Here is a 15,145-nt window from a genome sequence, read left to right on the forward strand (position 1 = left end):
GGATGGATGGATGGATGGATGGATGGATGGATGGATGGATGGATGGACAGACAGACCTTGTTTGGTCTTTTGAAGGTCAGTGGCAGTCTCTCATCTGTTTCCAGGTTGGACGTGTTGTGTGTTCAAAGATTTCTGCAGACCTTTGTAACCAGTCTTCCCATTCTTCTCTGACCTCTGTCATTAATAAGACTTTTTTTTTTGTCTACAAAAATGTCTCTCACTGGATATTTCCTCATTTCAGGGCCATATGGCTGATTAGGCATAACTGTGCTTTCTGAGTGAAGTTTATTTTGTTGTTTTTTGTGTTTGGTTCACTCTGATCCTATTTGAGTTCTCCTCCGATTTCAGCCACTTCTGCTTTTTCAGCTCCTGCCCACTCTCACCTGTTCCCTGTTGTCATCATGGCTTCCATTCATCAGCCCCAGATCAGAATCTTTTTTAATTAATGATTTTTTTTTTAGCTGGAGGCTTTAGTAGAGCTTTGTTAGTATTTTAAAGACATATTTTACTTTATACACGCTTAGAAAAACTTTCAAACAGTTGGCCTAATTTAAATAAATTAATTAAAATAGTTTTATTGTTTAACAGACGAAGCAAAAGAACGTCAGTTGAATGTTATTTGCTGGACTGTTTTACGGTAAAACGGGAGCAGTTAGACTTTTCCATCTCTATAGTTCGTTTTATTTTATTTTTTTACATTTCAAATGTGTTCATCCAGTGAACCTACTGTACAGCAGGAGAGTCAGCTGACTTGGTGACACATTTCTGTGATGAAGTGACGTGATACTTGACGAGGCCTTTAAACCTGGCAGGTTGCTCACACGCGCTCAGCTCCACCGCGCGCCGGACTCTCACTTCAGGATTTCAGTTTGAATTTCTTAAAGAATCTAAACAGTTAAGTCACTTTTAAGGAAATGGATATTGATCGACGAGCAAACGTGACTTTTTTCGATTTTATTGGAGGGATCCAGCTTCTCCAGGGAGAGGACACCAGAACCGTCATGCCCGTCATCCTGATTGGGATCTGCGTGTCCGGAACGGTGGGAAATCTGTTGATTCTTCTGATTTTCATCCGGGACTTCAGGAGCGGATGGGGCTCGGAGGTGAAGGCGCTGCTCTCCTCCCTGGCCTCCACGGACTTGGTGATCCTGTTGCTGTGCGCCCCCGTGCGCGCCGTCACCTATTACAAGCAGACCTGGACGATGGGGAGTTTTGTGTGCCGCACCACGGACTGGTTCCAGCACTCCTGCATGGTGGCAAAAACTTTAATTCTCTTGTCCACCACAAGAGCCAAACACACTCTGGTCCCCTCGGGCTCCTTGTCCAGCCCGACGTGGATCCACGGAGCCCTGGCGTTCATCTGGATCGTCTCCATGATGTTTCCGGTCCCGCAGATGCTTTTCGCCTCCTTGTTGCCGCACGGCAGCGACGCAGTCTGCGTATCTGAGATGCCCGCGTGCGCCTCTGACTTTATGAGTTTGTTCTATAAGATTTACCCAACTGTTACGTTCGCAGCGCCCGTCATCCTGACAGTCGCCTTCTACACCAAGACCCTGTACACCGCCGTGAACCACGCGCCCAGCCCGCAGCATCAGAGCAAGGTGCTCCTGGTTTTACTGTGCCAAAGTGGCGCCCTGGGGCTCATGCTGCTGCCAGAATGGGGGACCTTCACCTGGATCCGACTCGGCTACAACAAACCACCCGTGGGCTTGATGATGTTGGCGCAAGTGCTCCTTTACGCGTGCAGCGCTCTGTCTCCGGTCATCCTCATGACCATGTACGACGACGTGCGCCAAGGATTGGTCTCAGTGTGGCTCATGGCCACCTGCAGGAGTGAGAAGCCCTCCAAAAAGTGCCCGCAAACTGGTGGGAACGGCGCTGAGGTGGGAGCAAACGACGTGGCCAATGCGCTGTCTCAAGACAAGGAGACAACCTTCCCCGATGTGGAGCACTTTTGGACGGGGCGCAGGAATACGCACGTGGAGGACGAGCAGGATCCAGTTCCGTGGGAAAAAGAGGAGAAGATGTTGTAATGAAGTCGGAGTGATTTTTTAAATTATTATTAGCAGAAGACTTCAGCTGTGTGTTGACCCACCATGCAGACCCCTGTTGCCTGTTTACCATCGTGAACTTGACTAGAAATAAACTTCGTGTTTAATGTTACACGTATCTTCTGTTGTGAATATTTGTCCTGGCTGTCTGTAGGGCATCTTAATTTATAGCAGAAGGCGTACAAATAAGAAGATGATGTAAATATGGACTTTAAAATCGTGATTTTGTTTGTGTGATGCAAAATATGCATATTAAAACTAATGTACAGTACCTCATTTGTTTGTGTTTCTTTATTTAACTATTCATTTTCAAAAGAAGCAAATTTTAATCAGGGATTTAAAAACCTGCATTTGATTAAAATCTCTTGAATTGAAAAAAATTCTAACCTTACAGGCACGGTTCAGACAGAGATCATTTACATATTACATTCAAAACTAATCCAGTGCTGTGATTTGGGTCAAGTCAGAAATGTTATTTCAGCCAAAGTAGCAGTCGTGTCAGCTGCTCAGTTAGTGGGGAAAAAAAAAAAAAAACCAATAAATCTTACTTTTAACACTAAGTATATTTTTCTTTGCAGTGTGTATAAAGTATGACATAAAAATGCAAAGTACATTATTTTGTGAAAATCTCAAGTTACATAAAATTCAAATATCTGTTTAGAATTAGTCAGGGTTCAGAGCTCATCATAGCACTGAAACAGCCTCTGATAATGGACTTGTGTCTATACTGGTCCTGTTAGACCTCAGTGCTGCATTTGATACAGTTGATCACAATATTTTACTACAGAGGCTTGAATATGATACTGGGATTACAGAAACAGCTCTAAAATGGTTTAAATCATATTTATTTGATAGATTCCAATTTGTAAATGTAAATAATGAATCTTCATCATACACCAAAGTTAGTCATGGAGTTTCTCAGGGTTCAGTGCTTGGATAAATACACAAACAATTTTCAGTCAGGTCATCTGAAGTTTTTTTTTTTTTTCTGAAACGTTTCACCTTGCATCCAGAAGGCTTCATCAGTCAAGGAAACACACACAACACAAAACTGATTCTCCCCCCATACAGCTTACTCCAAAGTGGAACAAACCAGTTATGTTGGTGCTAAGATGGTCTCTTTGGCACGCCCCCTCCTCTGGTGCCAGCCCTCTTCGTCGTCGACAGGAAGAGGGCTGGCAGTACTGTATCAGCACTGAGGTCTAACAGGACCAGTATAGACCCAAGTCCATTGTCTGAGGCCATGAGATGATCATTAGTGATCTTTACTAGTGCTGTTTCTGTGCTATGATGAGCTCTAAACCCTGACTGAAACTCTTCAAACAGATTATTTCTTTGTAGATGTTCACGCAACTGACCTGCAACTATTTTCTCTAGAATTTTTGAGATGAAAGTTAGGTTAGATATAGGTCTATATTTGGCCAGAATTTCTGAATCAAGGTCAGACTTCTTAAGTAAAGGTTTAATTACAGCAACCTTAAAGCTCTGTGGTACATAACCATTCATTGCAGACCAAAAAACAAAACAAAACAAAAAAAATCCATGCTCAATAATCCAGCTATACAATCTAACAATTTTCAGACAGGTCATCTGGACACCTTCTTTTTTTTGCTGAAATGTTTCACCTTCCATCCAGAAGGCTTCATCAGTCAAGGAAACACACAACACAAAACTGATTCTTCCCCAAAACAGCTTATTCCAAAGTGGAACAAACCAGTTATGTTGGTAAATGGTAAATAAATGGACTGTACTTGTATAGCACCATTCTATCTTATCAAGATACTCAAACCACTTTATACTACAATCTGTGTCCTCATTTACCCATTCATACAGCACTCTATTAGATCTCTACAAAGCTAATTGAAGAAATAATTCTAAAGACACTAATCAGAACTTTATCACATTCATACACCGATGGGACACACATCAGAGGCTATGAGGGGTTCAGTGTATTGCCCTGGGACACTTCAGCATGTAACTGCTGGTGGATTAGAACCCCCAACTCTTGCACTGGAGGACGATTGGAGGACGACTGCTCTAACCACTGAGCCACAGCCGCCCCTTTGGTTGACAGTCATGTCAAACTGGTTCAAAACCAGTTTGACATGACTGTCTACGAGGAAGAGGGCCGGTAACTGAGGAGGGGGCGTGCCAAAGACACCATCTTAGCACCAACATACAGTAACTGGTTTGTTCCACTTTGTAGTAAGATGTTTGGGGGAAGAAACACTTTTGTGTTGTATGTTTCCTTGACTGATGAAGCCTTCCAGATGGAAGGTGAAAAGTTTCAGCAAAAAAAGAAACTGTCCTGATGACCTGACTGAAAATTGTTGGCATTCATTAAAGACAAATTAAGTAGATCCAAAATGTGGACATTAATTAGGGGAAATAACTCTTTAAACAGTCTGGTTGGGATGGGATCTAGCAGGCATGTGGATGGTTTGGATGAGGTTATTTTTGACAATTCAGAGAGCTCAACAGGACCGTCCAAACTGTCCAAACATAAATCAGGCTCTAGTGACATTTTTTAAGTTGCCTCATTTGACAGGGGACTAGAGATAGTAGAAGGAAGGATGGTTTGAATTTTCTCTCTAATTGAAATAATTTTATTTATAAAGAATCTCATGAAGTCATCACTACTTATAGTTGTAGGGATACATGGTTTAACAAAAATGGGACTTTTAATTAGTCTAGCAATAGTACTAATCAGAAACCTAGGGTTATTTTTATTCTCCTCTATTAAAGATGAGTAATATAAAGTTCTAGCGTTACGGAGAGCTTTTTTTATATGTTAGCAGACTATCTTTCCAAGTTAAATAAAATTCTTCAACATTAGTAGAGTGCCATTTTCTCTCCTGGTTTCTTGATGCCTGCTTTAAAGTAAGTAACTCAAAATTGAACCAAAGAGCCAGTTTCCTCTGATTGATTACTTTCTTTTTCAGTGGAGCAATTTTATCAAGTGAAGTTTGCATTGAAGTTGTAAGATGATCAACTAGATGATCTAAGTCACGGTTCTCTGATGCATTACTCTGCAAGACAGAGGAAAACATTGATGGAAGAGACTGTTTAAATTTGGTTACATCATTTTCTGATAAGCACCTGCTGCGATGAAATTTACTTTCCGTGACTGTGTAGTCATTTAATGTAAACTCAAAGGTTATTAAAAAATGGTCGGACAGAATAGGATTTTGAGAAACCAGCCAGTCGAAGACCACGAGGAGAGAAGCGTGTCAGGAGACAGAGGGAGAAGAGGAAAGTGAAGAATGTAAGACTGAGGGTTGCAACTCTAAATGTGGGGACAATGACAGGCAAAGGTAGAGAGCTGGCTGACATGATGCAGAGAAGAAAGGTAGATGTTTTATGTGTCCAAGAGACCAAGTGGAAGGGCAGCAAGGCTTGCAGCATTGGAGCAGGGTTCAAACTGTTTTACCATGGCGTGGATAGAAAGAGAAATGGAGTAGGGGTGGTCCTAAAGGAGGAGTTGGCAAAGAATGTAGTAGAGGTGAAGAGAGTGTCAGATAGGGTGATGTGCCTGAAGGTAGAAGTAGAAGGTCTGATGCTAAACCTCGTAAATGGAATGATAAATGAACTGTACTTATATAGTGCCTGTCTATCTTATTTCAAGATACTCAAAGTGTTTTACACTACAATCTGTGCCCTTATTTACCCATTCCTACAGCACTCTACTAGATCTCTACAAAGCTAATTGAACAAATCATTCTAAAGAGACTAATCAGTGTTTTATCACATTCATACACTGATGGGACACACATCAGAGGCAATGAGGGGTTCAGTGTCTTGCTCAGGGACACTTCAGCATGGGACTGCTGGTTGGTTCAAACCCCCAACTCTCGCATTGGAGGACGACTGCTCTAACCACTCAGCCACAGCTGCCCCATCGTTAGTGGTTATGCTCCACAGGTTGGATGTGATGAGGAGGAGAAAGATACATTTTGGAAAGATCTGGATGAAGTGATAGAGAGTACTCCCAGGGAGGAGAGAGTGGTGATCGGAGCAGAGCTGAATGGGCATGTTGGTGAAGGAAACAGTGGGGATGAGGAAGTGATGGGTAGGTTTGGTGTCAAGGAAAGAAACCAGGAAGGACAGTTAGTGGTGGATTTTGCCAAGAGAATGGAAATGGCTATAGTCAATACCTATTTCCAAAAGAAGGAGGAACTTAGAGTGACATAGAGTGACTATAAGAGTGGAGGAAGGAGTACGCAGGTCAACTGCATTCTGTGTAGAAGAGGAAACCTGAGGGAGATTGGGGACTGTAAGGTTGTGGCAGGGGAGAGTGTGGCCAGACAGCATCAAATGGTTGTGTGTAGAATGAGTGTTGTTGTTGTGAACAAGAGAAAAAGAGTAAAATCAGAGAAGAAGACCAAATGGTGGAAGCTGAAGAAAGAAAAATGTGAGAAATTCAGAGAGGAGCTGTTAAAGGCTCTGGGTAGTAAGAAAGAGCTTCCAAATGACTGGGCTACTACAATAAAAGTAATTAGAGAGACAGGTAGGAAGGTAATTGGTGTGTCATCTGGACAGAGAATGGATGATAAGGAAACCTGGTGGTGGAATAGTGAAGTGCAGGACGTCGTTCAAAGAAAGAGATTAACCAAGAAGAAATATGACAATGAGAGGATTGAAGAGAGGAGACAGGAATATAAGGAGATGGGACGTAGAGCAAAGAGGGAAGTAGCTAAGGCAAAGCAGAGAGCATATGATGAGTTGTATGGGAGACTGGACACTAAAGAGGGCAAGAAGGATTTGTACCAGTTGGCAAGACAGAGGGATCAGGCTGGAAAGGATGTGCAGCTGGTTAGGCTTATATAGGATAGGAATGGTAATGTTCTAACAAGTGAGGAGAGTGTGACGGGAAGATGGAAGGAGTACTTTGAGGAGCTAATGAATGAAGAGAGTGAAAGAGAAAGAAGAGTAGAGGTCATAGAAACTGTGGACCAGGAAGTGGGAAAGATTAGCGAGGGTGAATTCTGGAAAGCTCTGAAAAAAATGAAGACGGAGAAGGCAGTAGGACCTGATGACTTACCAGTGGAGGTTTGGAAATATCTTGGAGAGATGGCAGTGAGTTTTTTTTTTAACTCAAATATTCAGTGGAATATATAAGGGTGATAAAATGCCTGAGGAATGGAGAAGAAGTGTGCTGGTGCCCATTTTTAAGATCAAGGGTGATATACAGTACAGAGTTGTAGCAACTACAGGGGAATTAAGTTGATGAGCCAGACGATGAAGATCTGGGAGAGAGTTGTAGAAGCAAGACTTCGTCAAGAGGTGACTATCTGTGAGCAGCAGTATGGTTTCATGCCAAGAAAGAGCACCACAGATGCCATCTTTGCTTTGAGAATGCTGATGGAGAAGTACAGAGGGGGTCAGAACGAACTCCAATGTATCTTTGTGGATTTAGATAAAGCATATGACAGAGTGCCAAGAGAGGAGGTGTGGTATTGCATGAGGAAATCTGGAGTGGCAGAAAAGTGTGCTAGACTGGTACAGGACATGTATGAGGACTACAGGACAGTGGTGAGATGTGCTGTAGGAGTGACAGATAGCTTCAAGGTGGAAGTGGGATTGCATCAAGGATCATCTCTGAGCCCCTTCTTGTTTGCTCTGGTGATGGACTGACTAACAGATGAGGTCAGGCAAGAATCCCCATGGACTATGATGTTTGCAGATGACATTGTGATCTGTGGTGAGAATAGGGAACAGGTGGAAGAGAATGTGGAGAGATGGAGGTATGCACTTGAAAGAAGAGGAATGAAAGTCAGCTGTTGTAAGACAGAGTACGTGTGTGAATGAGCGGGAGGCCAGTGGAACCGTGAGGCTACAAGGAGCAGAGGTCACAAATGTGTAGGACTTCAAGTACTTGGGGTCCACTGTCCAGGAAAATGGGGAATGTGGTAAAGAAGTGAAAAAGAGAGTCCAGGGAGAATGGAGTGGATGGAGAAAAGTTTCAGGAGTGATTTGTGACAAAAGGGTGTCAGAAAAGGTCAAAGGAAACGTTTACAAGACAGTGGTGAGACCAGCTATAGTGTATGGTCTGGAGACAATGCCATTGACAAAAAGACAGGAGAAAGAACAGGAAGTGGCAGAAATGAAGATGCTAAGGTTCTCCTTAGGAATGACAAGGTTGGATAAGATTAGGAATGAGATCATCAGAGGTACAGCCCAGGTTGAAAAATTGGGAGATAAAGTTAGGGAGGCCAGACTGAGATCGTTTGGACATGTCAAGAGGAGGGACCGTGGGTATACTGGTAGAAGGATGTTAGAAATGCAGCTGCCAGGAAAAAGACAAAGAGGAAGTCCAAAAAGAGATATATGGATGCAGTTAGAGAGGACATGAAGGTAGTTGGAGTGAGGACAGTGGATGCAGAGGACAGAGTGAGATAGAGGAGGATGACTCGCTGTGGCGACCCCTGAAGAGGGAAAAGCCGAAAGAAGAAGAAGAATAGGATTTTGAGAAACTATTACTGAGTCCTTAATCTCTATGCCATAGGTTAGAACTAAGTCAAGAGTGTGATGATAAGAATGAGTATATGTGCGGATGTTTTGGGTAAAACCAAATTATTAAATTATTAAAGGCTATGCTTAAGCTATTACTTTCAACATCTACATGGGATATTGAGATCACCCATTATTATGACATTATCAGTATTTAATAGTAAGTCAGTTAAGAATTCTGAGAATTCAGACAAAAACTGAGAGTAAGCACCTGGTGGACGATATATAACAACTAGTAAAAGTGGCTTTCTGATTTCCATTTTGGATGAGAAAGAGTGAGGGACAGCAATTCAAAAAAATCATAACTAATAACTGATTTGGCATTAATCAATAATCCTCACTGAAAAATAGAAGCTGCTCCTCCACCTCGGCCAGCTGGTCTAGGAAAATTAACATTTAAATAATTAACAGGAGTGGATTCATTTACACTAATAAAATCCTCCTGTTGTAGTCAGGTTTCTGTCAGACAGAATAAATCAATTTGATGATCAGTTATCAGTTCATTAACTAACAGGGATTTAGAGGAAAGGGATCTGATGTTCAATAATCCACATTTCATGATTTTATGATTTTGCTCTGGTAAAGTAACTGTGTTTATTTTAATAAGATTTTTATGGTTTATATTTTTAGAGATGATTTTTTTGTTTATTTAATTTGAGCCGTGGGCGAGTTGACACTGTTTCAATGGGGGTGTGGGTGGGTAACAGAGGAGAAGCAGCAGAGAGGTGTGGAACACTACAACTCTGCTTCCTGGACTGGACCCTGGGTTGTCAATAATTTGGGGGATAAACAAAATCAGCCATATTTCTAGAAAGAAGAGCGGCTCCGTCCAAAGTGGGATGGATGCCATCTCTCCGCATCAGACCAGATTTTCCCCTAAAAGAACTCCAGTTATCTAAGTAGCCCACGTCGTTGTCAGAACACCACCTGGACACCCAGCGGTTAAACGACGACATACAGCTAAACATGTCATCACTGGTCAGGTTGGGGACGGGGCCAGAGAAAACTAAGGAGTCCGACATGGTTTTAACAGTCACGCACCAAAGCAACATTAATTTTATGACCTCCGATTGGCGTAACTGGGTGTCATTACTGCCGACGTGAATAACAATCTTACTGTATTTAGCCTTAGCCTTAGTTAGCAGTTTCAGATAAGATTCAATGTCGCCCGCTCTGGTCCGCGGGATGCATTAAACTATGGCCGCTGAAGTCCCAAAAGCCATGTTTCGGACTATGGAACTTCCAATAACCAGGGTCTGCTTCTCATTGGGTGTGTCACTGAGCGAGGAAAATCGATTAGAAATGTGAACGGGTTAGTGGTGAATTGGGGGCTTAGCCTTAGCACTATGCTTGCTCCGGACCATCACCCAGCCGGCCTGGGGTCCCAGCTGCTCGGGGTCTGCTGGAGGACCGCTAACGGGAGCTAGTCTCTGTTGTTCCGTGCTGTCTATGGGAATCTGGCTAGCTACTGGTTTTTCTATAGCACATAGCCGAGCTTCCAGTTCAGACATCCTCTCCTCCAAAGCTACCATAAGACTAGATTTGTTACATGTATCATTAATACTAAAGGAGGCAAAGGAGTAGCTAAACATCTGACACAAGGAGCAAGTGAAAACAGAGGAAGCCAGGACAGAAGCAGCAGCCGTGCTAAGCTAATGCTAGCAAGAGCTAGCAGATCTTAATACACCAATAAAAACCGAGAAGTGTTGAAAGATAAAAAGTGTTGTAAGCCTGTTGTAGCCAACAGTAGATAAAACAACTGTACTAAGTGTGTTTGTGAACTAGAATGAAAAATTGTGCAAAATACAGATAAATCCAAAAAACAAGAGACGACTCGAGCAAACAATTCATTCGCACTAACAACAGACAAACAGGAAATGACACAATATGTCTCACCACGAATGTGCCACGTCACCAGCAAATTGACACACCAGCAAACTTTCTAACAAATATGTCTTTGCAGTCTCGTTTCACTCTAAAATTTAATGATAAATGTCCCTGCAGCGTCTAAAAAAATGCTTTGAAAAATGCATAGTCAGTGAAATAATCAGTAATCAGTTAAGTCATCAGTTCATTACTGCTCAATAATTACCAAAAGGCGCCGGGCAAAGTAAGAAAAGTCAATTTTTACATTATGTCGTACCAGTAGCCACTCAAACTGACTGACAGCGATGAGCTCTTGGAACTATTGAGAGTTGCATGAACCACGTGACTGCATATCGGCTAGTTCAAAGAGTGTTGCAACTCTCTCTCTCTATTGCGCTGGGTTGGACTATTGCAATTGTTTTTGTATCTGGGTTTCAAAAAACTTCTGACAAGAATCTGGTTTTTGGATTCAACAATTCAGTCAGACAACAAGAACAGTTAAACAATCTATTGTTTTGCAGCTGCTGGTGGGAATCTGGATCCAGTCACGGGAACAAGTCTGTAGAGATGATATCATTCGTAGGCTGTAATTTTCAGGGAGCTTGTTTGAAAGCAGAAAGCAACAACTAACCTACATAGGTGAGGTGGGAGCGACCTGTCAGAATTAATGATTGATGATGGTGGGAAGGCAGCTGCAGAGGGAGGCCTTGAATACTGAGAATAGTACTGACAGTGGGGTAATCTTAGGTTGTTGTCCGGAAAGCAAAGTAGGGGTCAAGCAAGAGGAATAAGAGTTCCAAGAACAAATCCAGAGGGTGATCCTTAATCCAATATTCATAGAGCAAAAAGGGTAGTCGTTACCAGGGTCAGAAAGGCAGAACAAAACCAGACGTGGAACAGGCAGAGCAGTGAATCCAAAGAGACAGGCATAATGTCAAGAGAAGAGAAACAGGGTTGAGTTAAAGAGGGAGGCCTTGAATGAGTGAAGTTGATGGGCTTAAAAAACAGTCTAAATCCATGGAGGGATATATGAGACATGACAATATTAGAATTATTGGACTTCCTGAGTCGGTGGGTGAATGCTCATCTACAATTATAGCTAAAATGCTAATGAAGGTCCTAAAACTGGATAAATTGCTGCTGATTGATTACGTGTACCAGACACTGGGCAGAAGAAGCCCAGATGGAGGATCCAGTTGTAGTGGCCATAATTCATTACCATCAAGAACGTGTGGAAATACTATGGCGAGCGTGTAGGTGGCCCGATCCACTTCAAAGAATCAACCATATTCATTGCAGCTGACTACACCCTGGGAGTGGTAAGGACACAAGTGGCGTTCAAAGAGGCGAAATCTCCTGCGGAATCACCCGGGGGTTCTGTATGGTCTTCATTTCCCAGCACGGCTTCACATCAAACATCGAAGGACAGACAAGGTGTTTGTTGACTCTATTAAAGCAGTGGAATACATCAGGAAATACATCAACCCAGCGATGAGTGGTGAGGATCAAAACAAATAAAAATAAACCACAGAACCAGCCACTTTCAGTCATCCATGCATCCATCCATTATCTTCCGCATGTTCCAAAGTCGGGTCGCGGGGGCAGCAGCTTGAACAGGGAAGCCCAGACATCTCTTTCCAAAGCCACCTCTTGCAGCTCTTCTGAGATGATTCCAAGGCATTCCCAGGCCAACCAAGAGATATAGTCTCTCCAGCATATCCTAAGTCTCCAGCATATCCCCGGGGTCTCCTCCCAGTCAGACATGCCCGAAGCACCTCCCTAGGGAGGCGTCTAGGGGTCATCCTTACCAGATGCCTGAACCATCTCAAATGGCTCCTCTCAATGTGGAGGAGCAGCGGTTCTACTCCAAGTCTCTCCCGAATAACCGAACTTCTCACCCTATCTCTAAGGGAGAGTCCAGCTACACTGTGGAGGAAACTCATTTCAACAGCCTGTATCCGCGATCTCATTCTTTCGGTCACTACCCAGAGCTTGTGACCATAGGTGAGGGTAGGAACTTAGACTGACTGGTAAACAGAGAGTTTTGCCTTACAGCTCAGCTCTCTCTTCACTACAATGGACCAGTACAGTCCACAATAATGTAGATGCTGCACCAATCCATCTGTCAATCTCATGCTCCATTCTTCCCTCACTCGTGAACAAAAACCCCAAGATACTTGAACTCATCCACTTGAGGCAGAACCTCACCCTCGATGTAGAAAGTGCAATCCACCCTTTTCCGGTTGAGGACCATGGCCTCAGATTTGGAGGTGCTGATTCTCATCCCAGCCCCTTCACACTCGGCTGCAAACTGTTCTAGTGAGAGCTGAAGATCAAGACATTATGATGCCAACAGGACCACATCATCTGCAAAGAGCAGAGATGGAATCCTGAGGCCATTGAACCGAAAACCCTCCACCCACTGGCTGCACCGAGAAATTCTGTCCATAAAAGTTATGAACAGAATCGGTGACAAAGGGAAGCCCTGGCGGAGTCCAACTCCCACCCTGAAGAGGTATGGCTTACTATCTGCAATGCAAACCAAGCTCTCGCACCGCTTGTATAAGGACTGAACAGTCCGTAGCAATGGGTCCCCAATCCCATTCTCACAGAGCACCCCCCACAGTGTACCCCAAGGAACACGGCCGAATGCCTTCTCCAAATCCACAAAACACATGTAGACAGGATGGGCAAACTCCTATGACCCCTTGAGGACCCTAGTGAGGGTAAAGAGCTGATCCAGTGTTACACGGCCAGGACAGAACCCACATTGTTCCTCCTGGATCTGAGGTTCAACCCACGATCGGACTCGCTTCTGTAGTACCCTTGAATAGACCTTGCCAGGGAGGCTGAGAAGAGTGATGCCCCTATAATTGGAGCACACACTCTGGTCCCACTTTTTGAAGAGGGGAACCACCACCCCAGTCTGCCAATTCAGTGGCACTGCCCCTGATGTCCATGTGACGTTGCAATGGTATGTCAACCAAGACAGCCCCACAACATCCAGAGCCTTAAGGAAATCAGGGTGAATCTCATCCACTCCCGGAGCCGTGCCGCCTTTGAGCTTTTTAACTACCTTGGTGACCTCAGACACAGTTATGGATGGATCAACACCAAAGTCTCCTGACTTAGCTTCCTCCATAGAAGACGTGTTGGTGGGATTGAGAAGGACTGAGAAGTATTCCTTCCACCTCCTGATGACATCACTGTTTGAGGTCAACAGCAGCCCACCTTCACTGAAAACAGTGTTAGTAAAGTGCTGCTTTCCCCTCCTCAGCCGTCTGATGGTTTGCCAGAATCTCCTTGGAGCTGACCAAGAGTCGTTGTCCAAGGTCTCACCCAACTCCTCCCACATCCAAGCTTTTGCCTCAGAAACAGCCAAGGCTACAGACCGTTTGACCCTCTGGTACTCCTCAGCTGTCTCCAGAGTCCCACTGACCAACAAGGCCCGATAGAACTCCTTCAGCTTGACAGACTCCCTAACCAGGGCTGTCCACCACTGAGTTCATGGATGGCCACCACGAGAAGCACCTACAACCTTGTGGCCACTGCTCAAGGCAGCCACCTCTACAAGTGAGGTGTGGAATATGGCCCACTCAGACTCAATGTCCCCCACCTCAGCTGGGATGTGGTTAAAGCTCTCACGGAGGTGCGAGTTGAGATCTCTCTGACAGGTTATTCTGCCAGACGTTCCCAGCAAACCCTCACTACATGTTTGGGTCTACCAGGTCTGTCTGGCATCTTCCTCCGCCATCTGATCCAACTCACTACCAGGTGATAATCAGTTGACAGCTCAGCTCCTCTCTTCAATCAAGTGTCCAAAACAAATGGCTGCAAATCAGATGAAACGAATATGAAGTCAATCATCAATCTACGTCCTAGGGCATCCTGGTGCCAAGTGCATTAATGGACACCCTTATGTTCGAACATGGTGTTTGTGATGGACAAACTATGATTAGCACAGAAGTCCAACAACAGAATACCGCTCGAGTTCAGATCAGAGAAGCCGTTCCTCACAATCCGCCCCTCCAGGTCACACTGTCATTACCTATGTGGTCATTGAAGTCCCTCAGTGGAATAAAGGAGTCCCCAAATGACGTACCTTCTAGCAGCCCTGTCAAAGACTCCAAGAAGGCCATATACTCTGAACTGCCATTTGGTACATAGGCACTGACAACAGTCAGAATCTCTCCCCCCACCCAAAGGTGAAGGGAAACCACCTTCTCATCTATCGGAGAAAACTCCAACACACAGGCACCAAGTTGGGGGGGCTACAAGTAGACCCACACCAGCTCGTCACCTCTCACCATGGGAAACTCCAGAGTGGAATAAGGTCCAGCCCCTCTCAAGGAGATTGGTTCCAGAGCCCATGCTGTGCATTGAGGTGAGTCTAACTCTATCTAGTCGGTACCTCTCAACCTCACGCACAAGCTTAGGCTCCTTCCCCGCCAGAGAGGTCACGTTCCATGTCCCAAGAGCCAGCTTTATTAAGCCTTCGGCCACTACCCATGGCATCACGACTTTTATGGCACTTCTTGCAGGTGGTGGGTCCACAGTAAGGCAAACCCATGCTGCTCATTTGGGCTGAGCCCGATCGAGCCCCATGGGTAGAGACCCGGTCACTAGCCGCTCGACAATGAGCCCCTCCACCAGGCCTGGCTCCAGGGTGGGGCCCCAGTAACCCACGTCTGGGCAAGGGACACTGAGCTCTTTGCTGT

At 44.4% G+C, this 15,145-nt stretch overlaps 1 protein-coding gene across 1 annotated transcript; it reads left to right on the forward strand.

Annotated features, from left to right (window-relative positions):
- The first annotated feature begins 788 nt into the window (after positions 1-788).
- Positions 789-2,313, forward strand: LOC119427275 (G-protein coupled receptor 151). The gene has a single exon (XM_037694855.1). The coding sequence runs from the start codon at positions 915-917 to the stop codon at positions 2,031-2,033; it is 1,119 nt and encodes a 372-aa protein (XP_037550783.1). The 5' UTR covers positions 789-914; the 3' UTR covers positions 2,034-2,313.
- The last annotated feature ends 12,832 nt before the right edge of the window (positions 2,314-15,145 follow it).

The sequence above is a fragment of the Nematolebias whitei genome, chromosome 21 (assembly GCF_014905685.2).
Source record: "Nematolebias whitei isolate Nwh7 chromosome 21, NemWhi1, whole genome shotgun sequence".
NCBI classification, from domain to species: Eukaryota; Metazoa; Chordata; class Actinopteri; order Cyprinodontiformes; family Rivulidae; genus Nematolebias; species Nematolebias whitei.

Excerpts from the sequence above, each read along its gene's own strand:
- LOC119427275 (XM_037694855.1), top strand. The coding sequence starts at position 915 with ATGGATATTGATCGACGAGCAAACGTGACTTTTTTCGATTTTATTGGA.